Source organism: Corvus kubaryi, unplaced genomic scaffold (assembly GCF_017639235.1).
Source record: "Corvus kubaryi isolate FWS band 111438036 unplaced genomic scaffold, C.kubaryi_AGA036_p1.0 split3-73, whole genome shotgun sequence".
Taxonomy (NCBI): Eukaryota; Metazoa; Chordata; class Aves; order Passeriformes; family Corvidae; genus Corvus; species Corvus kubaryi.
This window is the reverse complement of record NW_024582091.1, coordinates 4,932,940-4,960,933: the sequence shown is the minus strand read 5'-3', so window position 1 is coordinate 4,960,933 and position 27,994 is coordinate 4,932,940. Positions and strand designations below refer to the sequence as shown.

Here is a 27,994-nt window from a genome sequence, read left to right as displayed (position 1 = left end):
TCCCAGCAGAAATTCCTTTATTTAATAACTAACACCTAGATACAATTGACAGACTACTTTTCACATGTAGAGTGGAGGAAATGTACTTTTCCCATTAAGCGTTTAAGTCATCTCTTTCAAGAGAGAGCCTGTAAAACTGCATAACACCACAAGAGCCACTAAGTGTCCTGCTGTCTTTCAGAGTAACTCACACACCCTCCGTTTCAAATACATTTTACATACTTGTGAGTGTGTGTGTGTGTAAGCACATATATGAGTTGGGTTTCTAGTGTCTAAATATAAGACAATTAGAAAACAAAAAGTTTCTAAGACAGAAGGTAAGTTTTTTGTTGTTGTTGATTGAGGTTTAGTTAAATCTGAATTTAAATGGAGCTCTTCAAATTTTGTGATATGGAGGGTTCACTGGTTTTTGAAGTCAGACTGAAAACCAGCGCAGGTTTCATGTCAGAAGTACATTTCCTGTATAAAGAAATATTTTTATCCAACATATTCTCAACAGTATTTTCAGTTTGAAGTCTTCCCACTTCACAGTTTCAAGATGAAGAATATGAACTTTGGTGGGAGGTAAGGTAGACGCTGCAAATTGCTGGACTGCTAAAGGAGATCTTTTTGATTAGCAAACTAACTGCACTTTTCTGTTTCTGGATTTTTGTCCAAATGCTGATTTAGTAATGACAGAACACTTGACTGCAAAACAAAAAGGACTTCGTTTGGTTTTGTATTATGCATGCAGATAATAAAGACAGAGAAAATCCATGTTGTAATAAGTGTATCAGATTTCTAAGCCTCTCCCCAGCAGAACTGCACACTAAGATTTTGCTCTCACACTAATAATTTCACAAGCTACCAAAGCCAGAAGCAAGAGTCACATTGAAGAGCAGAGATTCCTGCCTTTCTGATCACAATAATTTCTAGACCTAGATCTGTCATCTAGTCCTAGATGTAGCCTTAGATTAGTCATCTGTCATGGTCAAAACTGGAGTTGAGTTACACTTAGTGATAATTCAGACAAAATTAAAACTAATCACATTCAAAATAAAGTTAATTAATCAGATGCTATTATAACAAGACAATACATGTGCTATTCCTGGTAACAGTTGAATAAGAAATAGCAGTCCATTATCCTGTGCTCACCAGAACCAGATTGTTACAAAGGTTTAACAAAGACAACTCACTGGCAGTAAATACAAGCTTAAATCTAGCAAAAAAACTCAACTATAAAGAGAAATCCAGGGCTCATAGCCACAAAGTGGGATCCAGAATGGTGTTCAGGGACCATGACTCCCAGTACACGGCAAGGGGACAATTAGGCACTTTGGGTCTTGTCTAGAGACAATGAATAGGAAACACAGCTGATGAGATGGGTCATAGCTTCTCTCTTGAGACGCAGGCACTTCAGCCCCAAGCAAGTGACTTTCTCCACTGGGCATTCAGACCAAAAAATTCTTTCTAAAGTTATTGTATTCAAAGTGGCAAACCTCATTCATTTCTTTTAGAAACATATTGGGGAAGAAGTTAAAAACAGTTTCGGCAACAGCATTTTGGAGACAAAGCAGATAGTAATTTTAGTTCTGAAAGGGGTTGTAATCCTGATCTCCTCCTACCTTACAAGTGCTCCACCATCAAACTACAGGCAGCTTATCTGTGACTGCTGCTTGACAAATAACTGCATCAGGTACTTGGTACCTGGGAGCCTGCTATACAAAACTGCCACATTTGTGCTCTTTATCAGGTCTCTAAAATGTTTCTGAGTGGATTTTTTTTATTTCTTCCAGATGAGTTGAGATCAGAAGGGTGGGCTTCAAAGATTGCCACTGTTGATACAGCATTTATACCAGTGTCATGTGCAGCTAAAAAAGTGGGAATTGTGCAGCTCAGGAGAGATCTGGCAATCTACACAAATAAGAGACAGCAGAGTTTTACCTTTTTTTTACCCCTTTTTCAGCTTGTGAAAGGTTTAAAATAAGCTAATAAATATAAAAATATTTTGTATGCTTAACTACAAAATTCCATAATTTATAGTGGTTTTTTAATATATATTTTATTATCGCATATGTACAACAGGCTGGCGTTCAGGAATAGCCTTGAAAAGCATAAGCAACAGAGTAGTTCATCTGTGACTTTTATAATGGGCCATAAATGTTTCAGAAGAATGATCTGGCGAGGGACTTCTTGACTCGTATTTTGTTCTGCAGGCTCTGAAAACAAAGAATGTGCATTTATGTAACAATAAACTATACAGCTTTTGGTTTGAACTTTGGCTTAATTGAAATCAGTGGCAAAATTCCCCTCTTTTTATGACGAACACTGTGGTATAAAATAATCCCCTTCATTGTTATTAATGCATTGCTCTTTCTTCCATCTTCTGTATTCTTTAAATCTGAATTTTCTTCATATGCTGATATTTCTGTAACTGCAAACCTAAAGAGAAAGCCTCTGTTCCCATATATCCTTGACTTGCCTTTTGCATTTTTCTATGATTCCTCTTTGATCTGCCTCGGAATTTAATAATGCAATTTGACTCAATATCCCTCCCACTATATATAGCTCCTGCTACATCATGCTCTGTTACCTATCATCTGACAGCGTAATTCTTGAAATCTGGCCATTTAATTTGGTCCAAGAAAATGTATCATTTAAGAAAAGGCCATGTTCATTTAACTAAGTGAATGCACATTTCTGTTTTCTTACCAAGCATTGGTGTATGGGCAGTTTCTCGTATGGAGGGAGGGAGAGACGGGGGAGAAGGAAAGGATGGCAGGGATGGTGGGTGTTGTTTAAAGACTCCTATGAGCAAAAATGGCATTTGGCAAGAATATTAACTACAATAGCAGCATTCATGATTTGGTTTCTAAATACGTTATAATGCTGAATATTCTCATTTCCTTTTTGCATTACCACTGCCTGCTATGGGGCTAGGAACACAGTCTCACAGAATTTCTGAATTCAGATTTCACCTTCCCCTGCCATGGGACAGGAAATGAAACCTCCCAAAGCCTGGGATCTCTGCATGAATGGAGGGCATTGTAGATACATATCATATTTCACTCTTCCCTGCTGACACCCACAATGTCAGTTCTTTCCATCACTGGAACATGCTGGACTGTTTTTAAAGACAATCACAATGTCCACCTTTTAACTAAGTCAAAACGTTTTATTTTCTGTTTTTTCAATTTCCTAGAACCAGTGATTAATATCCCTATCAAATTACCTGATCTTTAGGAGGGTCAACAGGACTATTCCTAGGATGAGAGCTATGCAGGAGGAGTAAGCAATAATGTAGACAGTTTCACCTATAAATAAAAACAGAAAACAGAAATTAATCATTTACTTTTTTAGTAATAAGAATCAAATTTGAGATCTGTGTTGGAAAGCATACATATGTAAACTAAATTAGCTATCAATTTTGACAAAATTAATTAAAAGGAGGAAAAAGACCTAGATGTATGTCAGTGGTAGGAATAACTCTTCCTTTGCTATGTGATACTAAGTAATTTTCTTTTAGTAAATACCAGCTCCAATAATGCTTCATATGTATAGCAGTACCTTTCACTCTGCTTCAGGGGAACAGCTTGTTACTATGATTTTTGTTTTGGAGTATTCTCCCTATTGATTTTAAAATGTTAATTTTATTCTGTGTATCAGAGCAGACTTGGCTCTTATCTACTAGACTTATTTTCCAGTTTCACATCTTACAGTAATTACAGTGTGGAGCAATACTTCACCTAGAATCAAATTAATGTAAAATGGGATCTAACACTGTTTTTCTGGGCCCCATTCCCATAGAGTTTCCTCTTTCTGTTAGGCTTCTCACCAAAAAGTCACTTAGGTGGCTTATGTGCTAAAAATTCCAACTGTTGAAAAACTGGGAGCTGTTTCAAATTTTCTTTTCCAAATGAGGAGCAACTTATTTTTCCTAAAACTCTATTGCTTTTGATCACATATTCTGGAGGAAATGTTACAGTTGAGAGTGTTAATGTAAGCCCAGGACATGGGATGGAGAGGTGTGGAAGTTAGATGACAAGAAGGCACAAATGCAGAGCCACAAGCATAAAACACAAGACCTTCCTGTGACTTTCCGGTTGCACTGATTCTGTCATCTTCATACAATCAATTAAGTTTTGTTTATATAGGAATTCAAATGCAGAGGGCCTTAGCTGCTCCCGAGCTTCTCTATCTTATGTAACCAATGGAACATTCACTAAGGAAGAGATGGATTCCTGGACTCATCACTGAGTCAATGAGGCCATTTCTGGTCTCTGAGTAAGTTATCAGTTACAGTATGTTCCATGTGTTGTGTATGTGCACACACAAACCCTAAATGAAGCATTTCTGTGTACACTGCATATATGCAGCAGGTGTAGAGTGTCGTGTAATACAAGCACAGGTGGTATGGATGCTGGAGCAGCCCTGGGCAGAGAGAGTGAATATGTGTTCCACAGCAAGGAAAAAAATGAGCTGAGCAGGGGGTTGGACCTGCCTGGCTTTCCTTGTAGGAGGGTCCTCACTTTTCTCAAAAAACTATCCCAAGTTCAAGTTTTCCAATATAAGGAAATGAAAGCAATGATCAAACCACCACAGTTTGCACAAATGGAATGAACATTCCATTTAATCCAGTAACCTACTGAAAGAAACTTAATATGGTGAATATTTGAAGTAAGAGGGGTGAGGCCTATCTTAGAGAAGGACTGCTAATAACATATATTAAAAACTACATCAGCAGTTGGCCTAGCTCTCAAGTTACAACATTTCTTTAAGATGATGGGTTTTAGCAAAAGAGTGATTTGTAGGCATTTTTTTTCAGTTTCTGAATCTTAATTGTACATGCAGCTACCTTTGAAAACTTTTTACAAGTGAAGGAGCAGTTGTAGGGGTAACAGTTTCTTACTTTTTTGAAGTGGAAAGTGACTTTCACACATATTTTAGGCAAATGGAAACTTTTAAAGTACGTCACCACAAAAAATATTGTATCTAACAAATTCTGTATTATAATTACAGTCATGGATGTTTAAAAATGGGCTAATAAACTTTCAGCAGAGCATGATGATCTTTTTCTTATAAAATTTCTGAAAGGTGCTTCATTTCAATCAAACAAAACACTTTGAAATGATGAAGTGAAATCATTTTTTTCTGTTTTTTTGACAAAATCTGAAAAAAATGCCACGTTTTTGATGAACTGCTGGTAAAAGAGATGTTGATTCAGTTCTATTGGGAACAAAGAGGGATTTCAGTGATGGGATCATGCTAGAAACCATGTATTGTCTTACACCTGCTGAGAAGTGAGGAAATTTGTAAGGCTAGGACAGGGCAAAGTTTTGTGGCTGAAAAGCTGATTATGCATTTTATATATTTTTTTGTGGTTTAACCACTTGAACGAGTAAGGAGTGCAGAGACCGAACGGACACAAGCGAGAGCCGGCATTTCCGCAGGGCTGTGAGGTGCTGGCAGGGCTGCTCTGTGCCACAGAGGTGGCCAGCGGCTGTGAGAGACTCCTGGGCCTTCTCACCCCAGGGCAGGTGTGGAGCAGGGCCACCAGGGCTGCAGGAAGCCTGTCTTGCCCTGTGCAGGATGAGCTGCAGACCGCAGGGACCCGCCGGCAGGGCTGCAGGTACCGCCGGGGGCGGTCTGCAGACAGACACACGGACACTCCCGGCTGCGGGGCTTGCGGAGGGGAAGTGGGAGCTCAGCTGGAGCCGACAGCTGGAAGCATGAGTGGGATTCCACTCTACTGCAGAGCTACCTGCTTACGTACACCGAGCGCAGATTCATCGGACGGACTAATCCCAGCTTGGGCTCAGAGGCTTCCTGGCTACCTGCAGCTTGTCACAGGCTTTCTTCTACATTTATAAACCTGTCAGACTGACAGTGTTTGACACCTGACAAATTAAAGTCACTGAAGCTGAATTAATCTTAGTTCTGGCATATTTACAGATAAACCCTGCCAATTATTTGTTTATCTAAATACTCAGAACTGCAATACTCCTCAGTAGGAAATATATAAAACAACAATTTTCAACAGTTTTGGGTCAAGCCCAATTTTATTGTATCTCACAAGAACAAGGTAAGTATTTCTATCTTTCTCTTCCGTAAAAACCCCACAACTTAGCTCCAAAGTTCCATGCTAATGAAAGTAAATCCTTATCTTCCCACATGAATAATTTTTCAAATTAAAGTGCAGGAAGCAATCTTTTCAATTATGTGGTTCTGTAAAGTCATTGATATAATTTGCATAGGATAAAGTCAAAACCAGGCTGAAAATGCAAAATTAGGTACACATATTAGAAGTTTGGACAAATTTTATTTATCACTTTTTGATATTGTTTCCAGAATGAGATCAAATTCTGGCCCCATCTAAGCTTACAGGAAAAGTCTCATTAACTTTTATGTGGTTCTGACTCTGCCCACATCACATCTTGATAACAGAGTTGTATCAGCCCACAGATGACTCTGTGGGCCTGTTCCCTCCTGAGATTGTGAATGTGTTTAAATCCAGTCAAGATTTTTACATAATCCTGGTATCACATTTTTACACCAAAAGCTAGAATAATATTTCAGCTTCCATAGTTCTATTTATTTGCAAATATATTTGAATATATGTATATATGTTTAGATTTATTATTTATTGTGAAAGACTCCTTCTATAAAAGCAATCTTATCCAATGGGATGACCTGCAATGCTGCTGAATAAAATAGAGAAATTAACTGTTTTTTTGAACAGTAAACTATATTTTAGAGTATAAAACTAAGAAAAAGCTGAAGACATACTGAGTTTCTTCTGAGCATGTTCATCCATAGATGGCCATTCATTTCATCTAGTGAAAGAGTTCCGTGTCTCTTTCAATGACGAACTAAGTAAAGGATTCTTCTGAGATTTTAATGTAGAGACATCAGCAGATTTTATCTCATGTTTTTCAAGAAGAAAATAGCCAAGAAGGAAATGTCTTCAAAAGTCTTCACACATGTGAAAAGCTATATTTGACAACTTAACTGTTTTGTCTCTGTGCCCTGAATTCTTCTTGGGATTTGACTTCATTAAAGAGAAATATTTTGTGAAGACAGTAACTCCCCTTGCAGCCTGAGTAATGCACATTTATTAGCATATGAATCTAGGACACTGGGTTAGATTTTTGGCAGTGGGATTTATGAAACAATATGCAGTATGGTTTTTACCATCAAGCAGATATCCTGAATCAAATTTTTCCTCTTGACCTGTTTTTCTATGAGACTTTTATGGCTTAAGAGTTCCCATCTAATGTACATGACAGCTACAAGAGAAAGAATATTTTATTGTATGGTTTAGGCTGGTCAGCATTCTTTTTATTCTAAGGCCATCCAAAGTTCTGTTAAGACTTCAAGGAGAGGTTTTTGGAAAGTATTCAGACTTCAATGTGAACAGAATTAACTGGATGCAGGCTGCTTCTTGCAAATATTTATCTGAATCTCCGAGTTAAATTTATAATGCATTTTACCCACTGAAAGGATCTTCAGTTAGAACTAGTCACAAGGGTGAAGTATCTCACATTTTGCATTTTCTCACTTAGTGCAGTATTTCTTGTATTATGACTTGCATTATTTAACCACTAGAGTCTTGCTCCAACTAGGGATTCAGGCTCCCTCTGTAATTGGCAAGGAGAAGTCAATACTTTCAGAAATGCAGTCCAAAAAGATTAGACTACTCTTCCTTAGAGGGTCCCTGACTTTCTTCTCTGGCTACACAGAGCACTTGGATGACATGCATGATTCTTAAGTAATTTTAATGCTAACGCTACAGCCAAATGCTTAATTATGCACATACAGCTCTCAGGAATCCCATTCCCTTAATCCACTTTTATACTTCCCAGGTTGCCCACTTCAGCAATAGTTGAAGGATGGAGAGGTTAGAAGTCACTTCATTTTCTATTGCATGCAGAGATTGAATTATTTTTTTCACAGTTGAAAGTGTTCTGTATGAACAGTTCTGGGAAATAATTTGTAGTAATGTCTGGAGAATTGTAATCTGCCCTGCACAAGGTAGAACAGGTCATTCTCATTAGAGGTGGTATCTGTGCATTAAGCTCTTTAGTGTTCTCACTCTGTAACTGGGCCCCTCGAAAGGAAATATAAAATAATATTATTTCAGCAATGAAAACATCTGTATATTAATTCAATATCCTTTAACCTTATGTTGCTTAATTTCTTAATTTTAATGCATGGAATAAAAGCAGCTGCAGCTCTTCAGCCCATGGGATACTGTGTGCCCTTCTGTTGCATGAGAAGGTAGAGTCTGACGGAGTGTAACACAAGCCCCTTCTCAGACCACCATTTACTGTGACTTCTAATTTTGTTGCTGTAACTACTACAGAAAGCTAAGAGAGATAGAAGTAGGTGTGACATCAAAGCTAATAATTGTATTACACATTATGACTACTACTCTCTAATGACTGTACAGAGAGTCAGGCTCTGGCAGGCTTAATAACCTAATTTTCCCCAATTATAATACAGTGATTGTGAGACATCTATTTCAAAACCATTTATCAGAGTAATTGGTTCAGTCTGATTAACTTTATTTTGTGGATATATAAGCTAAGCCAAACAGGTAGGGAGATATCCAGACTGAATGGAGGAGCAACAGGTCAAGCTCACCTGCCTGAAACCACCTGAGGGACCCAACCTTTGGCCTTTTCTATCCTACATGAGGGATATTTCAAGAGTAGTTCTGTGGAAATCATGGAGTGACTTGCCCAAACTCACCATTAATTGCAGAAGAATGGAGCTGTGCTCCGGAATTCTTTTCGCCTGGCATTTCTGTATTTACCCAGTGAAAACCTTTCTTCTGAATAGAAATTCGACCTGAATATTGGAAAGAAAATATCTATTCAAAATATTACTTTAAAATAATTATACAAGTGAATATTTTTTGGTATTTTGCTAACAGCCACAGAATTTATAAAGGGAGGTATTTAAAAATACTGTTTACTGATACTTGATGAACAAATTGAATGAGTGCAAAAGAGTTCTTCCTTTTCCATCTCAGTTAAACCTCCCCTGTAGTTTTTCTTGTGGGTGCCAAGCATGCTTTGAAAATATTCTCTGTCACAAAACAGCTTAAACTCTCTTTTCACATAAACTGTTTTAAAAATAGGCCCATCAAAAGAATTGGGTCCACCAAACCAATACAGAAGTGGAGAGAAGGGTAGTAGTCTGAAGTAATTTCCACAAGGCAGAGTTTATTCTCCAACTGCATTGCTAGACCTCAACAATTTTTTTCACAAAGGCCTGTCCTCTTAGTAGGTATAATTTCATTAACATATCTGAAAATACACATCTTCTGTTGAAATGAAAAATAGAAGGTTTACTTAAGTAGCATAGTTTACAGAGCAGGAGGCTAAACCATACAAGGGTACATCTGGTCACACACATGAATGGCAAGACATGAAATTTTTATTCTTTTGTAATGAAAACAACATAAGAAAGGCATATAATCTGCAGCCTGGAACAGTCCATTGTTATTGTCCAAATAACAATGGACTAAACCTACCTGTAATTTGGTTTTTTTCTGTGACACCCAAAAGTACAACCCAGAGTTAAAGTATTTTGGAAACTTAAATTTTTTCTTCTCCTCACCGACATTTTTGCTTATTCCTGTTGAGACACTGATCCTACAATGGCAATGATCCACACTGTCCTTCTGCTTCATACAGCAGCAGTCAGTCACAGTTCTTGCCTTTTACTGAGTCTGCAGCAAATGCAATCCTGTGAGCACAGCCTCGAGAGCAAACACTTGTAGCAAAGGCAGCGCCATGCAAGAGTAGGAAGATGAGATGGTGTAAACACTGCTTGTGGGTCTGTTCACACCAGTTCTGGAGGCAAAGATCCCTTTTCCAAATTCTGGGTATTTGCCTATTCAGAAAGGTCATTGCCATTGTAAGAGTGGAAGTCAGCCAAAGATCACCACCAGGCCAGAGGGATAAGTCAGCAGATGGGGTTGGGTGGGCGCTGCAACAGAGTAGTCACTCCACATCTCTGTACTGCCACCCAGAGAATGGCATTAAAAACATGCCTTATAATAAAACCCATAATCATCACCATCATCAGTTTAGCTACATTACAACTGGCATCTAGACAAAAAAAAAAAGCAATATTAACAATAACCTGCAAGTGTTCTGTAGAGCAGGTACTGATCAACCAAAGGCTCTGGATCCCCAAATTCTTTTTGCTTAACTGCCAGGAAATTGTTGCACCACATAAGCAACATAAGCTTCTCTTCTTTAGTCCCAATTAGGTTAGGGAAGTTTCAATCACAAAAGCCCTCAAACCATTTTATCCTGAGACTGCTTCAGGGAATGGCAAAAGCTCGTCAGCAATTATTTGATTATTCAGACATGAGGATCATCTTTTTCTTTTGTAGGTTAAGAAATAACTAACACGATGATGTGTTCACTCATTTGGACCATTAAATTCAGCCATAAAGCAAACAAGTAAATAATATTCATCAGCAAAATCACTGCTAGAAATCTCAACTCTAAGCGTGTTCCATTATCCTTGTCCAGGGGAGTTATACAATTTTTAGTATTTTCTCGGAGTCTGGATTTGAATAGTGATTAACTAAATTAAGAGCAGTGTTTCAGCAACTTGATTTTAATTTTTGGGTAGCCTTCGAGTGACACGAAAAAAAATTACACCCTTATCATTGGTACCATTTTGGTTGCTAGAACTAAAAGAGTAGCTACTTTATTCAATGAAATGCATGCACACAATCCCTATGTTTTCAAAATACAGTCCATCAGATAAAACTATGAAAGAGCCATTTCTTTTCATTGAAATCTTTAGATATTGTTTGCTCTCCCAAGTTAGTTTAAGAATATATATAACTGTAGAGTATACATGTAGAAGGTAACTGGCATAGGGCATGATGCACTAGTGAGTAACATATCCTAAGAGGATTTATATTGCAAAATAGTTGGTGTAATAGATCAGAGATTTGAAGAGAATACTTTGGTCTTTGATGTGGTTGATGGACCAGATGTCTGCATGCAGCTGGAGCACTGCAGAGGCTGCAGATGAACCTTTAGGTTCAGTTTTATGCTGCAGGAGACCAGGACCCACCCTTTGACAGAGAACCACCCTGTGATGTGACCCATGACACAGTAAGTGGGGACAAACAGGAGGTTTGCTTTGAAAGCACATTGCAGATTCAGACTAAAACACTAATATTTGCTCCCATATTGCCACTTATTGCATTAACAATTCTCTTAACCAAAGGCTTGGCAAGGACATGTATATTTAACAAAAATAAGTTGATTAAGTTGATAAGTTGGTAAGTTGATAAGCTGATTAAGCACATGAAAGCCATTACTGGTTCTGAGAAAGTACCTACCTACCTGAATTACACCCAGTGCTTTTACTTAAGACAAAATCCTAAAGCCTTCATTCCTATTTAACATCCTACTTAAATAATTGAAGTTATTTTTTGTGGAATTAAGTCTGTTGCTAAATATGTGTAAGGCTTACCAATATTTAGACTCCAAGAAGAAAAGAAAGAAAAACAAAATGCTACTTCATATTATTTCCAGAAACAATGTATAAAAGTACAACATTAGGCCAATGACAGGAAAACCTTGGACTTTTTAAATCTGCATATTGATATAGACTCCAGAAATTATTTCTTTATTTCAGAAAATTCAAGTAATGAGACATGTAGTCAATTTCATTGGTTTACTACTATAATAAATTTTTTCTCCAAAGCAGAGGAAGAAAACTGTATGTCCAGTTTTGTGACAATAGTGCTACAACACAGTTTGTACTTTGATTTGGATTTTAAAAAACCCACAGCTATAGATCTTGCTGCAACCAGTGGTAGCAAAGATGTAGTAAAGATTTGGTGTAAATTAGCATCTTAATTCTCTTTAAAACTAATTATTCTGTAAAGCTGTATGTGTTACTCACGTAGGTCACTGAAGCAGGATTTGCTGTGCAGCATGTGGTGGAAGAGCTCGCACAAAGGCTGCTCCAGGGGAGGCAGATTCTGGCAGGTGCACTCCATGTGCAGCATCGTGCCCCAGTTGCTGATGTAGGCTGCTTTGCAATCAGCGTTGGCAGAACAGGGCATGTCATCTTTGATTAAAGTTTCAAGACAAGCTTCATCCTCATAGCATTTTTTTGTCACATGTCTCCAACACTTTGACTGAAAAGTTATGTATTTTTTCCTGGTAGGGGAAAAAAAAAGGAAAAAAAAAGAAGTATGCAATGACATTTTAACAACTACAATTGTGATTTCATAAAAGGGGATTTAAGGAACACCACTGAAAGAGAGTGTAATTCCAAGGTACCACTTAGGCCTTGAAAATGGCAATATTCAGAGATGGCTGACAGAAATTCTGCTCTGATTTTGAGAAAAAGCAACTGCACTTCTAATCAGCACCTGCGGAGATTTTTCCAGAGTCCAGTAAAAAACAGTGTGAATTCCAACAGTCTCAGATACTCAGAGAAGAAATGTGAATAGAGGAATCAGACCAGCCACCACAATGAAACCACACCAGGGGCCGTTCCAGTGGATCAGTTTTTCAGTAGTGTGGAGGAAGAATAAACATTCAACTTATTTTACATTAACTAATCAGCATCCAATGTCAACCCCTCGGCCCTGCCGAATGCTAACAAAATACGAAATGTCCAAGGCTCAGGAAAAAGTAGAAGTAATTCAGTTCAACTTAAAGACAAACTGATAGCAGAGATTACATGAAGAATTACATGAAGAATTAACTTGTTTCCCAGTTCAATAACCTCAAATTATTTCCATTTATTTGCTGTTAGGATGGAATAAAATTGGCCTTCAATGCACTGTATATGACAATAGAAAATATCCATTATAAATTAACTAAAAAATATGTGGATATTAATTAAAAGAAAATCTATCACATTAAATCTTAGGGGTTGATTAAGGTAAAGTCTTTTATATTGTATAATATATAGGTTAATACAACATTAAGGTATTAAAATATTCTTCCTTAATCATAGAAATAGGTTATTAATTTGCTCTTGATATTGTGTAGTAGCTACAAGCATATCACATGGAAAAGCATGGACTGTTGCAATACTGGCTAGAAAATTTCTGCAAATATTTTCATTACCAAACAAAGGTTTCAAAGCAGATGCCACCTCTGTTCTAATGGAAGTATTTTTATTCACCTCCTGATTTATGGATGTGACTAGCCATAATTCACAGACTAATTTTGGTAATTTTATGCACTTATTGCCAGTGCCAGGAAACATTAATGTTCCCAGAATGATGGGGAATTCAGCACTTTTCTATTATGAAATTACATGCCCATACATGTATGGACATCCATTTGTAGCCCAGTTCTTTGTCCATTCTCACTAACATCAATCTGAATAATCTGCACAAAACCAAAATCATCTCCTGGCCTTGTGGTTTGTTGACTGAAGGTTAATTTGAGCACAGCTTTGAGGTAAAATTCAGATCCAATTCACAAGCTGACTACACTGAAAACCAAAGTGGGCCAACTGACCATCCATAACAGGTGGCAATTAAGTTGAGCTACAAACATGGGTAATCCTGTTGCATGTTTTACAAATATAAAACGAAACTTTGAGAAGGCATTATCCTTTCTGAGTTTGATGGTCTGTGCATGTTTCAGGCCAGCTTTTTGAAAGCTTTTTGAAAGTATCCTTGAGACGAAGAGAACAAGACTAAAGTTTTTTGAACAGGTCAAGTTGGTTGCATGGCTGTTGGGTACAAAGGGTCAGACTCTGCCCTCGAAAGGTAATTACGTTAACCGAACAAACTTTGTCTGGTCTGCTGCACAACTTGGGCAAAATGCTAGAGGGCAAAGGTGCAGACACGCAGGTGTTATCTGAAGAAAGTGGTTATGAAAATATGCAATAACAGAGTTTGTCCAGCATAAATGGTGTTAAGTGTCATAATACAGGCGTAAGAAAAGCCCACATTAGATTCAAGACCCTTCTGAAAATTAATCATTTCAGTTTACTCTTGGAATTACGTCTGGAATTACCACAGCTGATGCAAACATCTGTGAAGATGTCAAACAAAGCAGATATAGTGCAGAAAATAATTTTGTTATAGATGAGATATATAGAGTATATATAAAAATGGTTTCACCAAATCATTATTCACTTTACTGGACAAAATACTTCTACTCACCTGCACAATTCATTCTCTTCACACATGTGGATTACATTCAGACATGATGGGGGTGGAACTGCAGTAACTGCACAGGGCTTGCCATGGAGAAGTTCCTTGGCTCTGTGGCAGGATTCATCATGATGGATACAGTCACAAAATATCATCATTTGGGCAACTTCAAAAGGCATGTTTCGATAGAAGAACCTTATGGCTGCTTGACATCCTTCCATGTCGCACTTCTTATTTACTAAGCAAACTTTAAGGTACAGGGACAACTGTTTGTTACACACTTCATCTTCAACACACTCCCTGTTCACATCCAAACAGCTTCTGTTTGTTGTGTACACTAAAAAGAATAACAGTTTTTAAAACAAAATCGCAAGAAAATTTTTCTGAAGTGATGACTGGTAGGCATGCTGTCTACAACATTCCCAGTAAATCAAGCTTGACTCCCAAAACTCTGATCCAGCTCTTCCAGCATTGCTTCTTTTAAGCCTACTGAGTAACCTTCACACTTCTGTCTTGCACCTGCTTGGCCCTCATAAGCAACCCTCCTGAAACTGCTGAAATCTCCTTATGCTAGGCTATGTAATAAGTAATGAAGAGAATATAAATGGCATTTTTGTGCTTTTAACATCAGTTTAAATATTTCTAGACTGTGAAATAAACCTTCCAAAAATATCTAGAAAATTCTGACCCTAAAATGGTTATGGGATAAGATTTGCCTCTGTAAATTTAACAGGATCATGACTGTTAACCTGATTTACATTACCTGATTGTTACCTGTTACATTTTTGGATTCTTCTCTATGCAGTACCTTAACTGAAAATATGTTGGATCTATTAACTCTCTGATCATTCATTTGAATGAAAAATATTCATTTTTATCTGGAGGTACATTGTACACTGTCCAAAAACTGAGCTAAAATTATTTTTCATAAGTATTCATAAGTAAATTCAGACTTACCTTGTTTGGAGAGAGCAGATAAGCCCCATTGTAATTTCGTTTCCGTACTAATATTGTCTAGAAGAAAAAGATACAGATACAGACATAAGTGATAAATAATGTCTTAGCTTTTCACTTTAAAGGATTGGCTGTCTTGCTGGCATAGTGCCTATAGTAAAAACAAACAAGAATAAAACAAATTAGCTTGACCAAATAGAACCCATTAACAATTTCTAAACCCACTATTACATATATTCATAAGTTTTGGGGCCAAAGCACAGTTTCTCAAAGGCTGCTGCTAACATTTTTACATAATTATAGATCCTATGAACTCAAGAAGAGTTTTTTAGAGCTTCTCAGTGCATTATAAAGTCAGGTTTCTTGTGAATAAATAAAAGCCAGAGGCCTTAATGTGTTTATCGGTGGACCAGTTTTCAACTAACTGCTTGTCATGATCTAAAGTCAAGGCAAGCAAATAATTCTTGCTATTAGAAAATTATTTTTATTGGTCTTACACTGTTTCTAGTTATAGTGAAAAACTAAAACCGACTGATTTGGATCAGGTTGTATCAAATTAACGGATTGAAGAACAATAGTACTTGCACTCAGGCTATCATTTTCTGTCAGACTGTGAATTTATTTATAAATAAACCTCCTAAAATGATCATTTTTTCGATGTTGAATTACCAGTGGGCAAGAAAAGCTTTTTCACAGACTGTGCACAGTCCTGTTATGTATGAAAGCATTCAGACTGCTGGAATAGCACTAACCTGTGTCAGTGACCAGATTTTTCTCACCATCAACATCAGCATTATAGTCACCATCGCTGTAGTCATTTTCACCTGCTGCTGAGGCTTGGCTCTCCTGAGAGTATTGTAAACAAGGGTTGTCAAATATTCCCTTCCATATTTTAATGCATCTCATCTGAAGCGGCTCTGAGCATGAGCACTTTCCCAGAACTGTTTTCCTCAGCTGTCTCCAGGCTAACAAACACTTTCCAGGCATAGGGAACCTGCACTTGGCTGCAGCTGCCTGGCATGCCCGCTGGAAGCTCCTGTACATGGCAGAGCACTGAGGCTCCTCTCGGCAGCGCTGCTTGGCAAGGCTGCAGTCAGTCTCCAGTTCTTCAGAGCGCCTTTGCTCTTGAGGGTTTCTGCGTTGCCTAATGCTCAGTTCAGTGTCTGACCTTGGGAAAGACTCCAAATAGTCTGTAGAAATAGGTACAAACAGAGTTATAAATCAAATGGACGATGGATCATCATCACAGCACAAAAACTCAGGAAAAGGGTACTTGTCTTAATGCATTACACTGAATGAAACAGCCCTAGTTTAATTCTGAGCTGTGTGTAAACACATAATAGTTTCACAGTCTTACAGACTAACAAATCTTCCTCAACTTACTGTCTGCTGTTGGCTGTATAGTACAGTCCACTCTAACAGTTCAGCTGCAAAACTAGTAAAAAATCCTCACTAAAATTACTGCATAAAGAGTTTAACTTCACATAATTTTAACCACCTACAGCTTGGACATATCATGGATTATCATCTTAAGAGAATGTATAATTTTTAAAGAGAGAATGACAATTCCAGAAGACGGCTGATTGATTACATAAAATAGTAATTTAAGTTAGACAGGGAGAATTACACCTGAAAGTGTCTACCAACACCATATGCTATCCTTTGCAGGTAAACTCAACATTAGTGTAAGTCCATCCAAACTTCTTTCTATAGTGAAGAGAAATGTAATCTCAGTTGGCAAAAAAATATAAAATTATGTCATTTTGCTAGAAGCAAAAGCAATTGTTCCAATGACATCAACATCAGGTTTTAGATACCCATCCTTCTTGTTTGGAGCAAGGAGTTTGGGGCAGACCAGGATGTTATTACTTCCTCTGCAATACGGCCATATATTCTAGTACTGTATGATGAATGCTGTTTGATGCCAGCAGAGATGCCAGCACTGGCCAGGAATCAGCTTTGAAACTCACTTTGCACACTCTCATTCACTGGCTAATTTTACCTCTCTTGTGTCAGCTTTGCTAATCATTATGCCAGGAGACTTCGGACCAGAAACTGCAATTTCTGCATGGTACCAAGTAATTCTCAATTACAAAGATAGGTTTTCTGCAGGGATTAGAGTTCTCAGAAAAATAAAAAATAGATTGAGGGGAGCTGGGCCCATTGATTAAACAGAATTTTTAAAAGATGCATTGTATGTACTATGTACAGCTTTATGAAAGCGGTAACTATTTCCCACATACAGTAATCTCTCCTAGATGTAGTGAAGGCCCTCCTGCAACTGTGTGACACAACTGCACCACTGTGCATCCCCATTCACTCCCAATCCCATTTATAAGGTACTGGATACGTTTCTCCATACACGCAACCTAGATCCAGTGGCTCTCAAACCTCCATAGGAAATGAGTAGGCCTCAACACACACTGTGTATTCACTCTTGCTTTTCAGTGGATTCAACAAGAGCTTTAGAAACCGTCTGACTTTCTCACATGCATTTTATTGCTTTTGTTTGTGGCATTTCTTTCATTTGCATGCTGGAATGTGAATATCATAGAAAAGACAAAACTAATTTTTTTGGGGCATTTATCAGACTCGAGGAAATGCAAAGAAACTTGAATCCACTTAAAATGGTGGTTACAGAATTACTGGGTTTGGTCTTCATAATTAAAACTTTATGTTAATTACCTTTCCTAATGCCGCACTGTTTCCCAAGCAAAGTTGTGATGCTACAGATATTGTCTGTAGTGCAGACACAGTTTTTGAATTCTGGGTATTCGTCAGCCAGGACCTGGATTATTCTATTACATCCAACAGTGTCTTCTGCCTTGCATCTATTACCTAGATCTCATCATTAAAATTGTAATTTCATTAATGATTATTAATGCTTAAGGGATATGGTTACATAAAACAATTCAACTGAAGCACAAACATAATATGCATTGCCAAGAGAAGATGGTTTGTCACATTTTACAAATTTTAAATAATATTCAAAGTAATATAAAATTGTGGATACAATATTGCCTTCTTTTATTTGATCTGATCCATTGCCAGAATATCTGCTCTCATTTACAAAGTACATAAAACCTCAAACTCACACCTTTTGTTTTAGGCAGGTAAGGCACTGAGACCAAACTAAAAAGGTGCCCAGGGGTGGAAGGGACACAACCTGAACTGAGAGACTTATCTTGGTCCTGTGTAGTAGAAATGAAGTGCCTGGTACAGGGACAGGAACACACAGTGCAGGCTAAGGCATTGCCATGGAATGGAGTGAGAGGACACAGAGGGCAGACCCAGCCCTGTGATAATGGTGATGATAACCCCACACTGAGGAGATGCCAGCACTGGGTCAGATTCTGTACTCATGTGAGGATCGTGTGAGCCTACAAACGCCACTTGGATATTCCCTTGAACTGCTACCCTACAGAACAACTTCACTGCCTAAGTTTGAGAATGACAACAAATTTAAAGTAGCCCAAGAATAGTCTGATTTTTTAGGGTTTTTATAATAAAAATGAGGGAGAAGTTAAAACAAAAAAAATAAATGTGCAGAAACCTTAGTTTGCTGGCCCAGTTTCAAGTCTGTTTGCATGTGCACTCGGACTCAGTGACAAACACATACCGGATGTCAGGTCATATTTTCCTTGTATGTGCAGTGAAAATAAAGAACATGTACTAGTTTGTGGTACAAAGGTACATCAATCAATCATCTACTTTATGACCTAGAAGTTTTTCAAAAATATTATGATGATAGTGGGATTGAGCGCATCCTCAGCAAATCTGCTGATGACACCAAGCTGTGTCATGCAGCTGGCATGTTGGAGGGAAGGGATGCCACCAGAGGGACCTTGACAGGCTTGAGAAGTGGGACAGTGCAAACCTTGCAATGTTCAATGAAGCAAAGTGCAAGGTCCTGCACTTAGGTCATGGCAATCCCAGATACATCTGCTAGCTGGGTGGAGAAGGGATAGAGAGCAGCCCTGCAGAATTAGACTTGGGTGTGAAGGTTGATGGAAAACCCATCATGAACTGACAGTGAGTGCTCACAACCCTCAAAACCATGTGTGTCCTGGGCTGCCTCAAAAGCAGTGTGGCCAGCAGGTTGAAGGAGGTGATTCTACACCTCTACTCTGCTCTCATGAGACCCCACCCGCAGTGCTGCATCCAGTTCTGGTGGCCCCAGCATTAAGAAAGACATGGAACTGTTCCAGCAAGTCCAGACTGAGAAAACTGGGACTGTTCAGCCTGGAGAAGAGAAGGTTGTGTGGAGACCTCACAGCAACCTTCCAGCATCGGAAGGGGCCTACAGAGAAGCCAGACAGGGACTCTCTATCAGGAACTGTAGTGACAGAACAAGGAGTAGTGGGTAAAAATTGGAAGAAGGGAAATTTAGGCTGGGTATTAGGAAGAAATTTAAGGTGATGAGGCACTGGCACAGGTTGCCCAGGGAGGCTGTGAATGCCCCATCCCTGGCAATGTTCAAAGCCAGGCTGGATAAGGCCTTGAGCAACCTGGTCTAGTGGGAGGTGTCCCTGCTCATGGCAGGGGCATTGGGACTAGATGATCTTTAAGGTCCCTTCCAACCCTTAACATTCTATAATTCTATGATTTATTATTGCTTAATAAAGTTACACATTACTTAAGAATGTTACCTGAGAAGCAGTTCAATATAATTTAAGAAAGCTTTATTTTGCGAAAGCCATGATCTACATTGTCAAAACAGGTATGTAGGTCCCCAAACCAGCACAATTCCTCTCCTTACCTCACAGATATTAAATGTCTCACAATACGTAAGAGAAGCAGTATGTGGCTCACAAGATCCAGGCAGGTCACAGGGCAGCATGAGGACTGCTTTTAGTCTATTGAGCACATAGGCTGATGTCTCTGCCCTGTGAATGGTGCTGTCTGGCTTCCTGCCTTGCTGCTTCCCCACTGGCGTGGAGCAGCAGAGACCGTGCGCTCCAGTAAAACTGCGAAGCGAGAAGAAGTCATGTGTCCCCAGCCATGGGCAAACTTTGATGAGATCAGAGTTTTAAAATCACTTATATGTGGTTGATACAAATAGCAGTGGAAGGCAATTGAGGCAAAGCTCTGCAAGAGGAAACAGTGCATTTTGCCTGTCCCTGAAGGAATGAGAATCAGCTATTCCAGACTTCACATCCCTGTCCTGACCCCCCTTTTTCAAACAGTCTCTGCATTATCCTTTCTCCAGTTGCTGTTGCTGACTAAGGAGGGCTTGGGGAGTATATCAAAAAATACACTACTGGAGAGGAATGTCACGGGCCAGCAAGAGCTGCACTTCCCAGCTTCTGCTCCCACTCCACTTCTTGTGTCAGCAAGGAAGGAGGTGATGGTGGCTGGGATTGCCCGTATTACTCCAACCCCATCTTCGACTTTCCTTCTGCTTTTTCAGAAGTAGAGCATGCCTTCGACCATTAGCCCTCACAGTTCCAGTACTCAAGGAGCTCAGGCGATCTGTCGAAGGTCACAGACATAGGATACTCCCTGACCATAAAAATAGGTCAGAAAGAATGTGGTGACATGGACCATGAAGATGAGTGTGTGGATATTCTACTCCATATTTTATCAACTAAGTAAGGGATAATAAAAGAATTTAAGGAGAATATATTCCAGTGGTAGAAAAAGAGCAACAAAGATCAGGATCAACAGCTTATTCACAAAATTTATGACTGTCTTCTTCAAGGTCTAGAGTACACTTCAAGAGTGGAGGTGAGTGGAACTAGAAGAATAAAACCCCATACCCCAGCCTCACTTAACTCACCTATCTTCATGACACTGACAAGTCATGGCCAGGGGTCAGGGGCTGCGTTCAGTGGCCCCCCAGGGATGTTCTGTGAGCGCGCTGTGCTGAGTCAGCACCTGACAGGCGGGGCTGGGGGGCAGGTTGTGGGGCTATGGACATGCAAAGGGCATAGACAGAATCAGGAAGCACATCACATTTATGGGGCTCCCTTGCATGGCTTCTTGAAAACTGTGTAGAAATAGCCTATTATCAGTAGTGGTCTGTTTGTACATGGTATTGATTCAGCTGTGATGAACAGCAGAAAATATTTTATTACTGGTTTTCAATTACTGTTGCTTTACCAGAGATTAGTTCTAGGTAATATATTTTATCTTATACATATGCTTCCAAGGCATTTACAAAAAAAAAAATGCTCTCTTGACCTGATGTTTGGCAGCCATTATTTATAATTTGATTTATTTATAGGTACATAATTCATGTACACAAGACCACAGAGAGAAGCATGACAGAGTAGAAGCTGACATTTCCAGAGTGATAATCTCTTTTTTTGCTTAGTCAGCTGTTCAGTTGTCTCAGTGGGAACTGAATTTGAAGACTGCAGAGGAAAATCTGGGGTCTTCCTGTCTAGCAGTGGTGAGACCACAGTCTGGATAGATCTCTAGAGATCCTCCCAACCTCAGTGATTCTGTTATTCTAAGAAAAGTAAACTCATCCAAATCTAATTCAAAATGTGATTCCTTAAAATTTAAGTGATATGAATTGATTTTTTTTTTCCTTTTGAACACAGCTGCTTCCCATTCAGAAAAATTAAGAAGATTTGTACTTATGGTTAAATCAGAGCTTGTAAATGTCTTTGTTTTTTCAGTGAAAAAACAGAAGGAAAACAAACAAACAAAAACCAATCCCACAAACAAACCATAAAAGCCCAAATCTTAAAATCTCCATTCTGCAGTGCTGAAACTCTTTTGATCTTTTCAAAGGGAAAAATCTTATTTCATCAAAATTTAATATTTCTATCTTTTCTATCCTGACCTGGAAGATGATTCATAGACATTTTCACACCCTGTTTTTTCTTTCCACCATATTTTGGCCACAGAGGTGGATGGAAGAAGGCTATAGAAGAGGACTCAGAAGACTATGTCTGAGACTCTGGAAATGCTAGTAGTGGGGAGGCAGTGATGGAAAGTTTGACAGAAAAGGAGTGACTTAGGCAGTAGTTTGGAGAGTGTTCCCAGACCCGCACTGCAAAAGATGGAGATCTTCAGAATGTACACATTTAACTTCGAGGTTACGGTCTGAGGGACTGAGTTGTTGAACTCATATCCCAAAGAAGGAGCATAATTATAATTTGTAGTTAGGTTTTGCATAAAGAATCTAACAAAACAAATATTTCCCCCATTGTCTATTGCCTCCGAGTAGCGTGTTTGTGCTCAAAGGACCTTCTCCATTCCTACAGCTCATCCATGATGTTTCTAGACCTGCACATGACAGACATTACTCCTACTAATTGATTCCTACTAAGGATGCTGCTGGTAGATTTTCTATCACTGTTTCTGTGGGCTGTCTGAGAGGTACCATCAGCTGTCTGACTGGATTTACATGCTCTGGGATCATGGTACCTAATAAGCACATTTAGTATAATTTGTCCTAGACCTGACACAATATCTGAGTGCTCTGCAATGCTAGAGAGTCCTTGCCAAGAGCTATTATCCTAAGGAAACATACAGATGCAAATCCAAACAAGCAATCACAAGAATAATTATTTTTGGAAGGTTTCTCTGGCCCAGTTACAAATATCATTAATATCAGTGAATAAGTACATAGGACAATAAGAGAGAGAAACGTCATATTATAGCACAATGTACATCCAAAGGGGGAACCACAGAAGTAATAATGCTGGCCCACTTCATTTGGCTGCAGGGTATCCAGATTAATAGGCTACAGCACAAATATTGATCTCTGTGGCAAATAGTCTTGGTGCTAATGTCCTCATGAATTATATGAGAGAAGCAAATTCAGCTTGTTCTGTTTTGGTTCTAGAGAGCTCATCTTTAGGTCACTTGAGCCAGAAAGTACTGCATATTCCAGTATTTTTTTTTTCCAAACAGCAGCCATATCTTTTGAGACTGTTTCACCTCACATGAAATAGTTAACAGATCAACAGAACACGGGCTGAAGCCCAGTTGCTTTGGGGACTGCTGCAACTGTTAAATTATCATGTATTTTTCATTTACTCCATCTGTTCTTAAAAGTATTCAGCCATTCTATGCAAAGTAGATAAGTATCTGGAAAAGGACACACTAAGAAAAACCCCTCAGAGAATTTTCTGCTCTAGTTATTTTAAATATTGCCTTGTGACATGGGATATTTGAGACATCAAATGTATGCAACAGGCAGACAGAGGCATTCATTCAGGTAGCCCACACTGCAGGTTAATGTTTTAGCAATGGCTTATTGACCATGAAGCCAAGCAACTTCTGCTGCCTGGCTTCCCCCACAGGTCAGACTGGGTCCTGACATCAAGACAGAGGAACATTCACTTTGTCAAATCTGCTGCAGCTGAGGCTCAGAACAGATTATGGCATCACAACACAGCTTATTCTGTTCAAATAATGTCATTATAAGAAGAAGGGAGATTTCCACGGAGATGTAGATAACAGTGATTCACCACTACACACTGCCCCATGACAGGTAAACGCAATCAGAAAATAGTCCCTGGCCCTTATCATTTGCTAGTGATGATGTAGTTGCAGATCACTTGATACTTATCAATCAACAAAGGTGTCAATACTAGCTTGGTCTAATGACACTAGCAGACTATAGAGCCACTCTTCTTCTTCCTTCCATATTCACAGTGCCTGGAAAGTGGATTCTCATCATTTAACAGCGAAGTCTTGGAGGGATTTAAAGAAAGAGGTGGTGAATGACACCCAAGATTTGTTCAAGAAGACAAGATGTTTTCAGGGAAAGGAATATTTTCATTTGAATAACCACAGAGATTAAGATAAATTTCAGGTCAAACTTATAATACCTGGTCTTTCCCTACTTAAAACATTGATTATTTGGAAGTGAAGCACCAACTACTGGAAGTGCAATAAACAGACTAATTTTCTGCTTTCATTTACATGAGAATCTGTTTAACAATTCAAGGGAGCTTAGTCATGTCATAATGTGCACTTTATCATACCACCACCCCCTGCAAGTGAATCTCTGTGATGTGTTGGTACTATTCACTGAATAAATACAGACTACAGAACGGGTTAGGTTGGAAGGAACCTTAAAGATCATGTAGATCCAACCCCTCTGCCATGGGCACGGACACCTTCCACCAGACCAGGTTGCTCAAAGCCCCATCCAACCTGCCCTTAAGCACTGCCAGGGAGGGGGCAGATCAACTCTTCCAGATTGTGTAAAACAAGGTTGGAACTTCTTTTCCAGCCAAATGCTGGCTTTATTTAACAGGATCCCACAAGAGGCTGATTTCTGCTGAATTTAGACTTCTTGAGTTGGTTCAGGCTCTGACTTTGTTCATAGTGCAGAAATTTCATTTATCACTTTCTTGAAGAGACAGTATGACTGTTACTAAAAGTGGCATTGGCCATTGTAAAGGATTTCAGAAGCTGACTGTCTTTTGCCACAATTTTTCTCTTTTAAATCTCACCACCTTCATTTAGTTACCACAGCATATATGTAATGAACTATGATTATGCAACCATACAAATCCAAAGCAATTCAAAATAAAGCCGTGTACACCATACAGAATCACCTGAAATATTGCAGGCATCTTCAACCACATTCCAGACACTCTCACATCTGTTTGCAGCATTTATACATTGCTCCCTCAAATGCAGACAGTCAGTAGTCTGGACAGTAGATATACATGTGAAGTAAATGAACAACACTGTAAAAACAGAATATAATGACTATTTAATGCAGTAGATACTGTACTGACCTTTTTCCTTTACACATAGATTGTAAAAATACAATTTAATATAGTTTTTCTATAGATTCAAATTTTCTATCAAATTAATTTTTAGCAGAACAAAGCTTTTCCTCAGTTTTGCAACTGGAAAATTAAATTTAAATGTTCAAAGTTTCAGTGTGGCATATTTTGCATTGGTTTTACTCCAATATTATAACATCAACCATAGCTATATATGACATCAGTGCATAGATATATAGAAATTGCTGCAGTTCTGAGATACATAATAAATTACAGAAAGGAAGACAGGATAAAATTCAGAGAAAACAGCATTTTATTCGTATGAAATCTCACCAAGCTAGGCTATATAGTAATTCCTATGAAGAGACTGTGTGAAAGAGATTTGACAAGTACACAACTGTTAGATAATAAATGTGATTTTATATTATAAATACAATACTCTTCACCCTCTTTATTTTTACTTCACAGATGCATCATTTCTTGAAAGCAACCCCCACATTTATGTCTTTATCTGCCTTCCTGAGTGCATTGAGCCTGTTAATTACATAAAAAAATTCTGGAGGTTTCAAGGTAAACAATTTTAAAGCAGCACTGCCTGTGACTTATCAGTAGAAAATTAAATTGCCTTGCTAAGAAAAGATAAATCAGCTGAGGTTTAGCTCTTTCATTAACATTCCCATGGTAAGACAACCTCTAATTTGTAATCATGTGTCTTTATTTTCTATAAAATTAAGTTTCAGTCACTGATTTCAGGCCTTATCAAACTACCTGATGAACACCTGATATGAGTGTTTTCTTTAGTTGGTGAAGGACACAGCATCTTCCAGACAAAATATCTTTTTTTCCCCCCCTCATGTTCAGGTAAGAGTTCATATGGAATTTGAGTAGTTTCCAGCATTGTTTAGTCACTTAAACATCATGTGCAAGAGCCAGGAAATTTTGCTTCAGGATTTGGCCAGACCCTATCCAAGGAAATTAAATTTTTCCAATTATACATTTTAGAATAAAAAAATTATATATCAAAAATCCCTCTTGATAATCTTAAAAGAGTCACTACTGATGAGAGGTGATGCCATCCCTTCTGGAAATTATTTACCTGTGATATAACAGTGCTGCTGTAGGGAACACTTTTTGAATACATGTCGATAAATATGAAGCAATATTTAACACTTTTTAACTGACAGGTGCAACAGCATCTAGTGTGCCTATGAGACAAAGAAGAGGCCACACGTGCTTATTATAGCTGGTGCTAATCCTTCCCCAGTTGTGCATATTCCCAGCAGTTCTCAGATCTGTGCAGGTGGTGATTTCAGTGAGTTCCAGCCTGAAACACTCTTAGGCTGTGTCTGTTCATCAGCCTCGAAGACATATTGATAGAAACAGCTCCTACCTCTTGACATTGAGGAATGTGCAGCTGGTGCTATCCATAAGGACAATTTTGGCTTATTATAACAACATTTTAGTTCTGGGACTGTCTCCAAAAGGTCTTCCTTATTGTGAAATTACTCTCTATTTATTCAGATGACAGAGAAAAAAGTTGTCAAATACCTTACAGGTGAAAATGACTGTATATATAAAACAGTACAAAATTATAAACCCACAAACTTATTAAGAAAGGGTATTTTGCTGGATGACCATTTACCTATTTTGTAGATTCTAACACAACAGAAAATTTACACATCTGACTAGGATTCACAGCACAAAGACTCTGTGCTGTCTTCCTCCTGTTCACACAGTTTTCAAGGAGCAGTGGCTGAGACAGTCAAAACAGGACTGACTGCACAGCCTTCCTGTTACTTTTTAAGGAGTATTTCCCACTGTTGCTTATTTTGAACCTACCTGGAAAATGCCCACAAAAAAGGACGTGATGTTTTTGCAAAATAAAGAGCTGAGCAGCATAATCTATGATTGAAGGCAATTCAGCCTAAGAAAGGACTTCTTTAGGTCTAATGACATATTATGGAGGGGTCTCTGCTTCCTTACCAGTACAGAGGGGGAACACTGCCAGAAGCCTACATGAAACAAACTGTCCTACATGATTTTAGAATCCAGGGCACTGTAGCTTATACAATTGCTTAAATTGACAGTTATTACTTCAGTCACTCACTTTAATTATTTATTTCTAATGTTTGTAATACAATGTGGTTTTTACATAGAAGAGTTCAGGGCATCTAAGAGCTAGTAGCAAAAACTTTTAGAGGGATCCATATTGACAAGAAGACACACATTTAAATTTCTACAGATGTCTGTACTTTTATGCAAGAGTCTACTGATTCACTGAGTAGGTGTAAAATTCTTGCTTCTGTGTAGAATTTGGTCAAAAGCAAGGGAAGTCAAAAGCAAGAAAAAAAAGGAACATTTTAGCACCTTCACGTTGAAGATTGGGAACTGAGGAATGGAGGAATTACATTTCCCAATTCTGCAATCTTAAAGTAATGTAAATAAGTAATAATGAATATTGGGAAACCAAGCTAAGGTTTCCATCCAATGTCAAGGGCAGCGAGATAACTGGCTCCTAAGGCAAAATGGCAAACTACAGCTGAATAGACTTTGAATATAGTTGAAAAGTGATAAATGACAACTTTATTCTAACAAAACCTGGGGCAGAACTACCTACAGAATACTTTTAACACAGGAATATAAGTCTGGAGTAGTGGGGAGTTAAAGAGAGAAGCAGCGTGTATACAGTATGTAGTGAGTAGAAAAGGAGAGTAACAGAAATGAAAACATACTTGACCCATCCTACTCTCCTGTACCAAATCCTTCTGTGCCAGCTTTGTTGATTTTCCCTTTTCCTCCACTCAAACCCAAAGTGTCAGCAGCCCTTTGTGCAGCACTGCCAGCACCCAGCGCTCCCCAGCCAGCAAACAAGTGGCTGCTCACTCAGACAAAGCGTCCCAGCCGGGGGTGTCCCCGCCGCTCCCACTCCTTCCCGCCGCCCGGCCCCAGCCCCTGCTGCGGGGCGCTCCCGGAGCTGCCCGAGCCGCGGGGCCGAGCCGCCGCCGCGAACCCCGCCGGGCACCTGCGCCCCGCCCGGAGAGCCCCGGGAGAAGGCGCCGTGAGGAGGGGAGCGGCCGGGGGGCGCGGGAGGGTCCCGGCGCGGCCGGAGCTCCCCCGCCCCGCCGCACTTACCGCTGCCGAGGAGCGCGGCCATGGCGGCCGCGGGCGCTGCAGCTCCGCGCTCGGC

The 27,994-nt window shown here is 39.0% G+C and overlaps 1 protein-coding gene across 5 annotated transcripts; it reads right to left on the bottom strand.

Moving 5' to 3' along the window:
• GFRAL (GDNF family receptor alpha like) lies at positions 1-27,988 on the bottom strand. Of its 5 annotated transcripts, XM_042017000.1 has the most exons (11): positions 27,940-27,982; positions 26,198-26,316; positions 24,631-24,765; positions 17,789-17,947; positions 15,856-16,293; positions 15,107-15,163; positions 14,159-14,486; positions 11,926-12,185; positions 8,731-8,829; positions 3,212-3,293; positions 1-2,198 (listed from the first exon to the last, which is right to left on the bottom strand). In XM_042017000.1, the coding sequence occupies exons 2-11, from the start codon at positions 26,205-26,207 to the stop codon at positions 2,111-2,113; spliced, it is 1,656 nt and encodes a 551-aa protein (XP_041872934.1). In that variant the 5' UTR covers positions 26,208-26,316; positions 27,940-27,982; the 3' UTR covers positions 1-2,110. The 5 variants fall into 5 exon arrangements, with proteins under 5 accessions (XP_041872934.1, XP_041872932.1, XP_041872935.1 ...); XM_042016998.1 differs by lacking the exon at positions 26,198-26,316 and having other exon boundaries at positions 27,940-27,988; XM_042017001.1 differs by lacking the exon at positions 26,198-26,316 and having other exon boundaries at positions 1-1,893; positions 27,940-27,988.
• Between the last annotated feature and the right edge of the window lie 6 nt (positions 27,989-27,994).

Coding starts and splice junctions, on each gene's coding strand:
- GFRAL (XM_042016998.1), bottom strand. CDS start 27,961: ATGGCCGCGCTCCTCGGCAGCG. Junction 24,766..27,939: donor GGCCGCGCTCCTCGGCAGCG/GTAAGTGCGGCG, acceptor CTGTTTTTACAG/TGTTGTTCATTTACTTCACA. Junction 12,186..14,158: donor GAAGAGAATGAATTGTGCAG/GTGAGTAGAAGT, acceptor TTCCCCTACCAG/GAAAAAATACATAACTTTTC.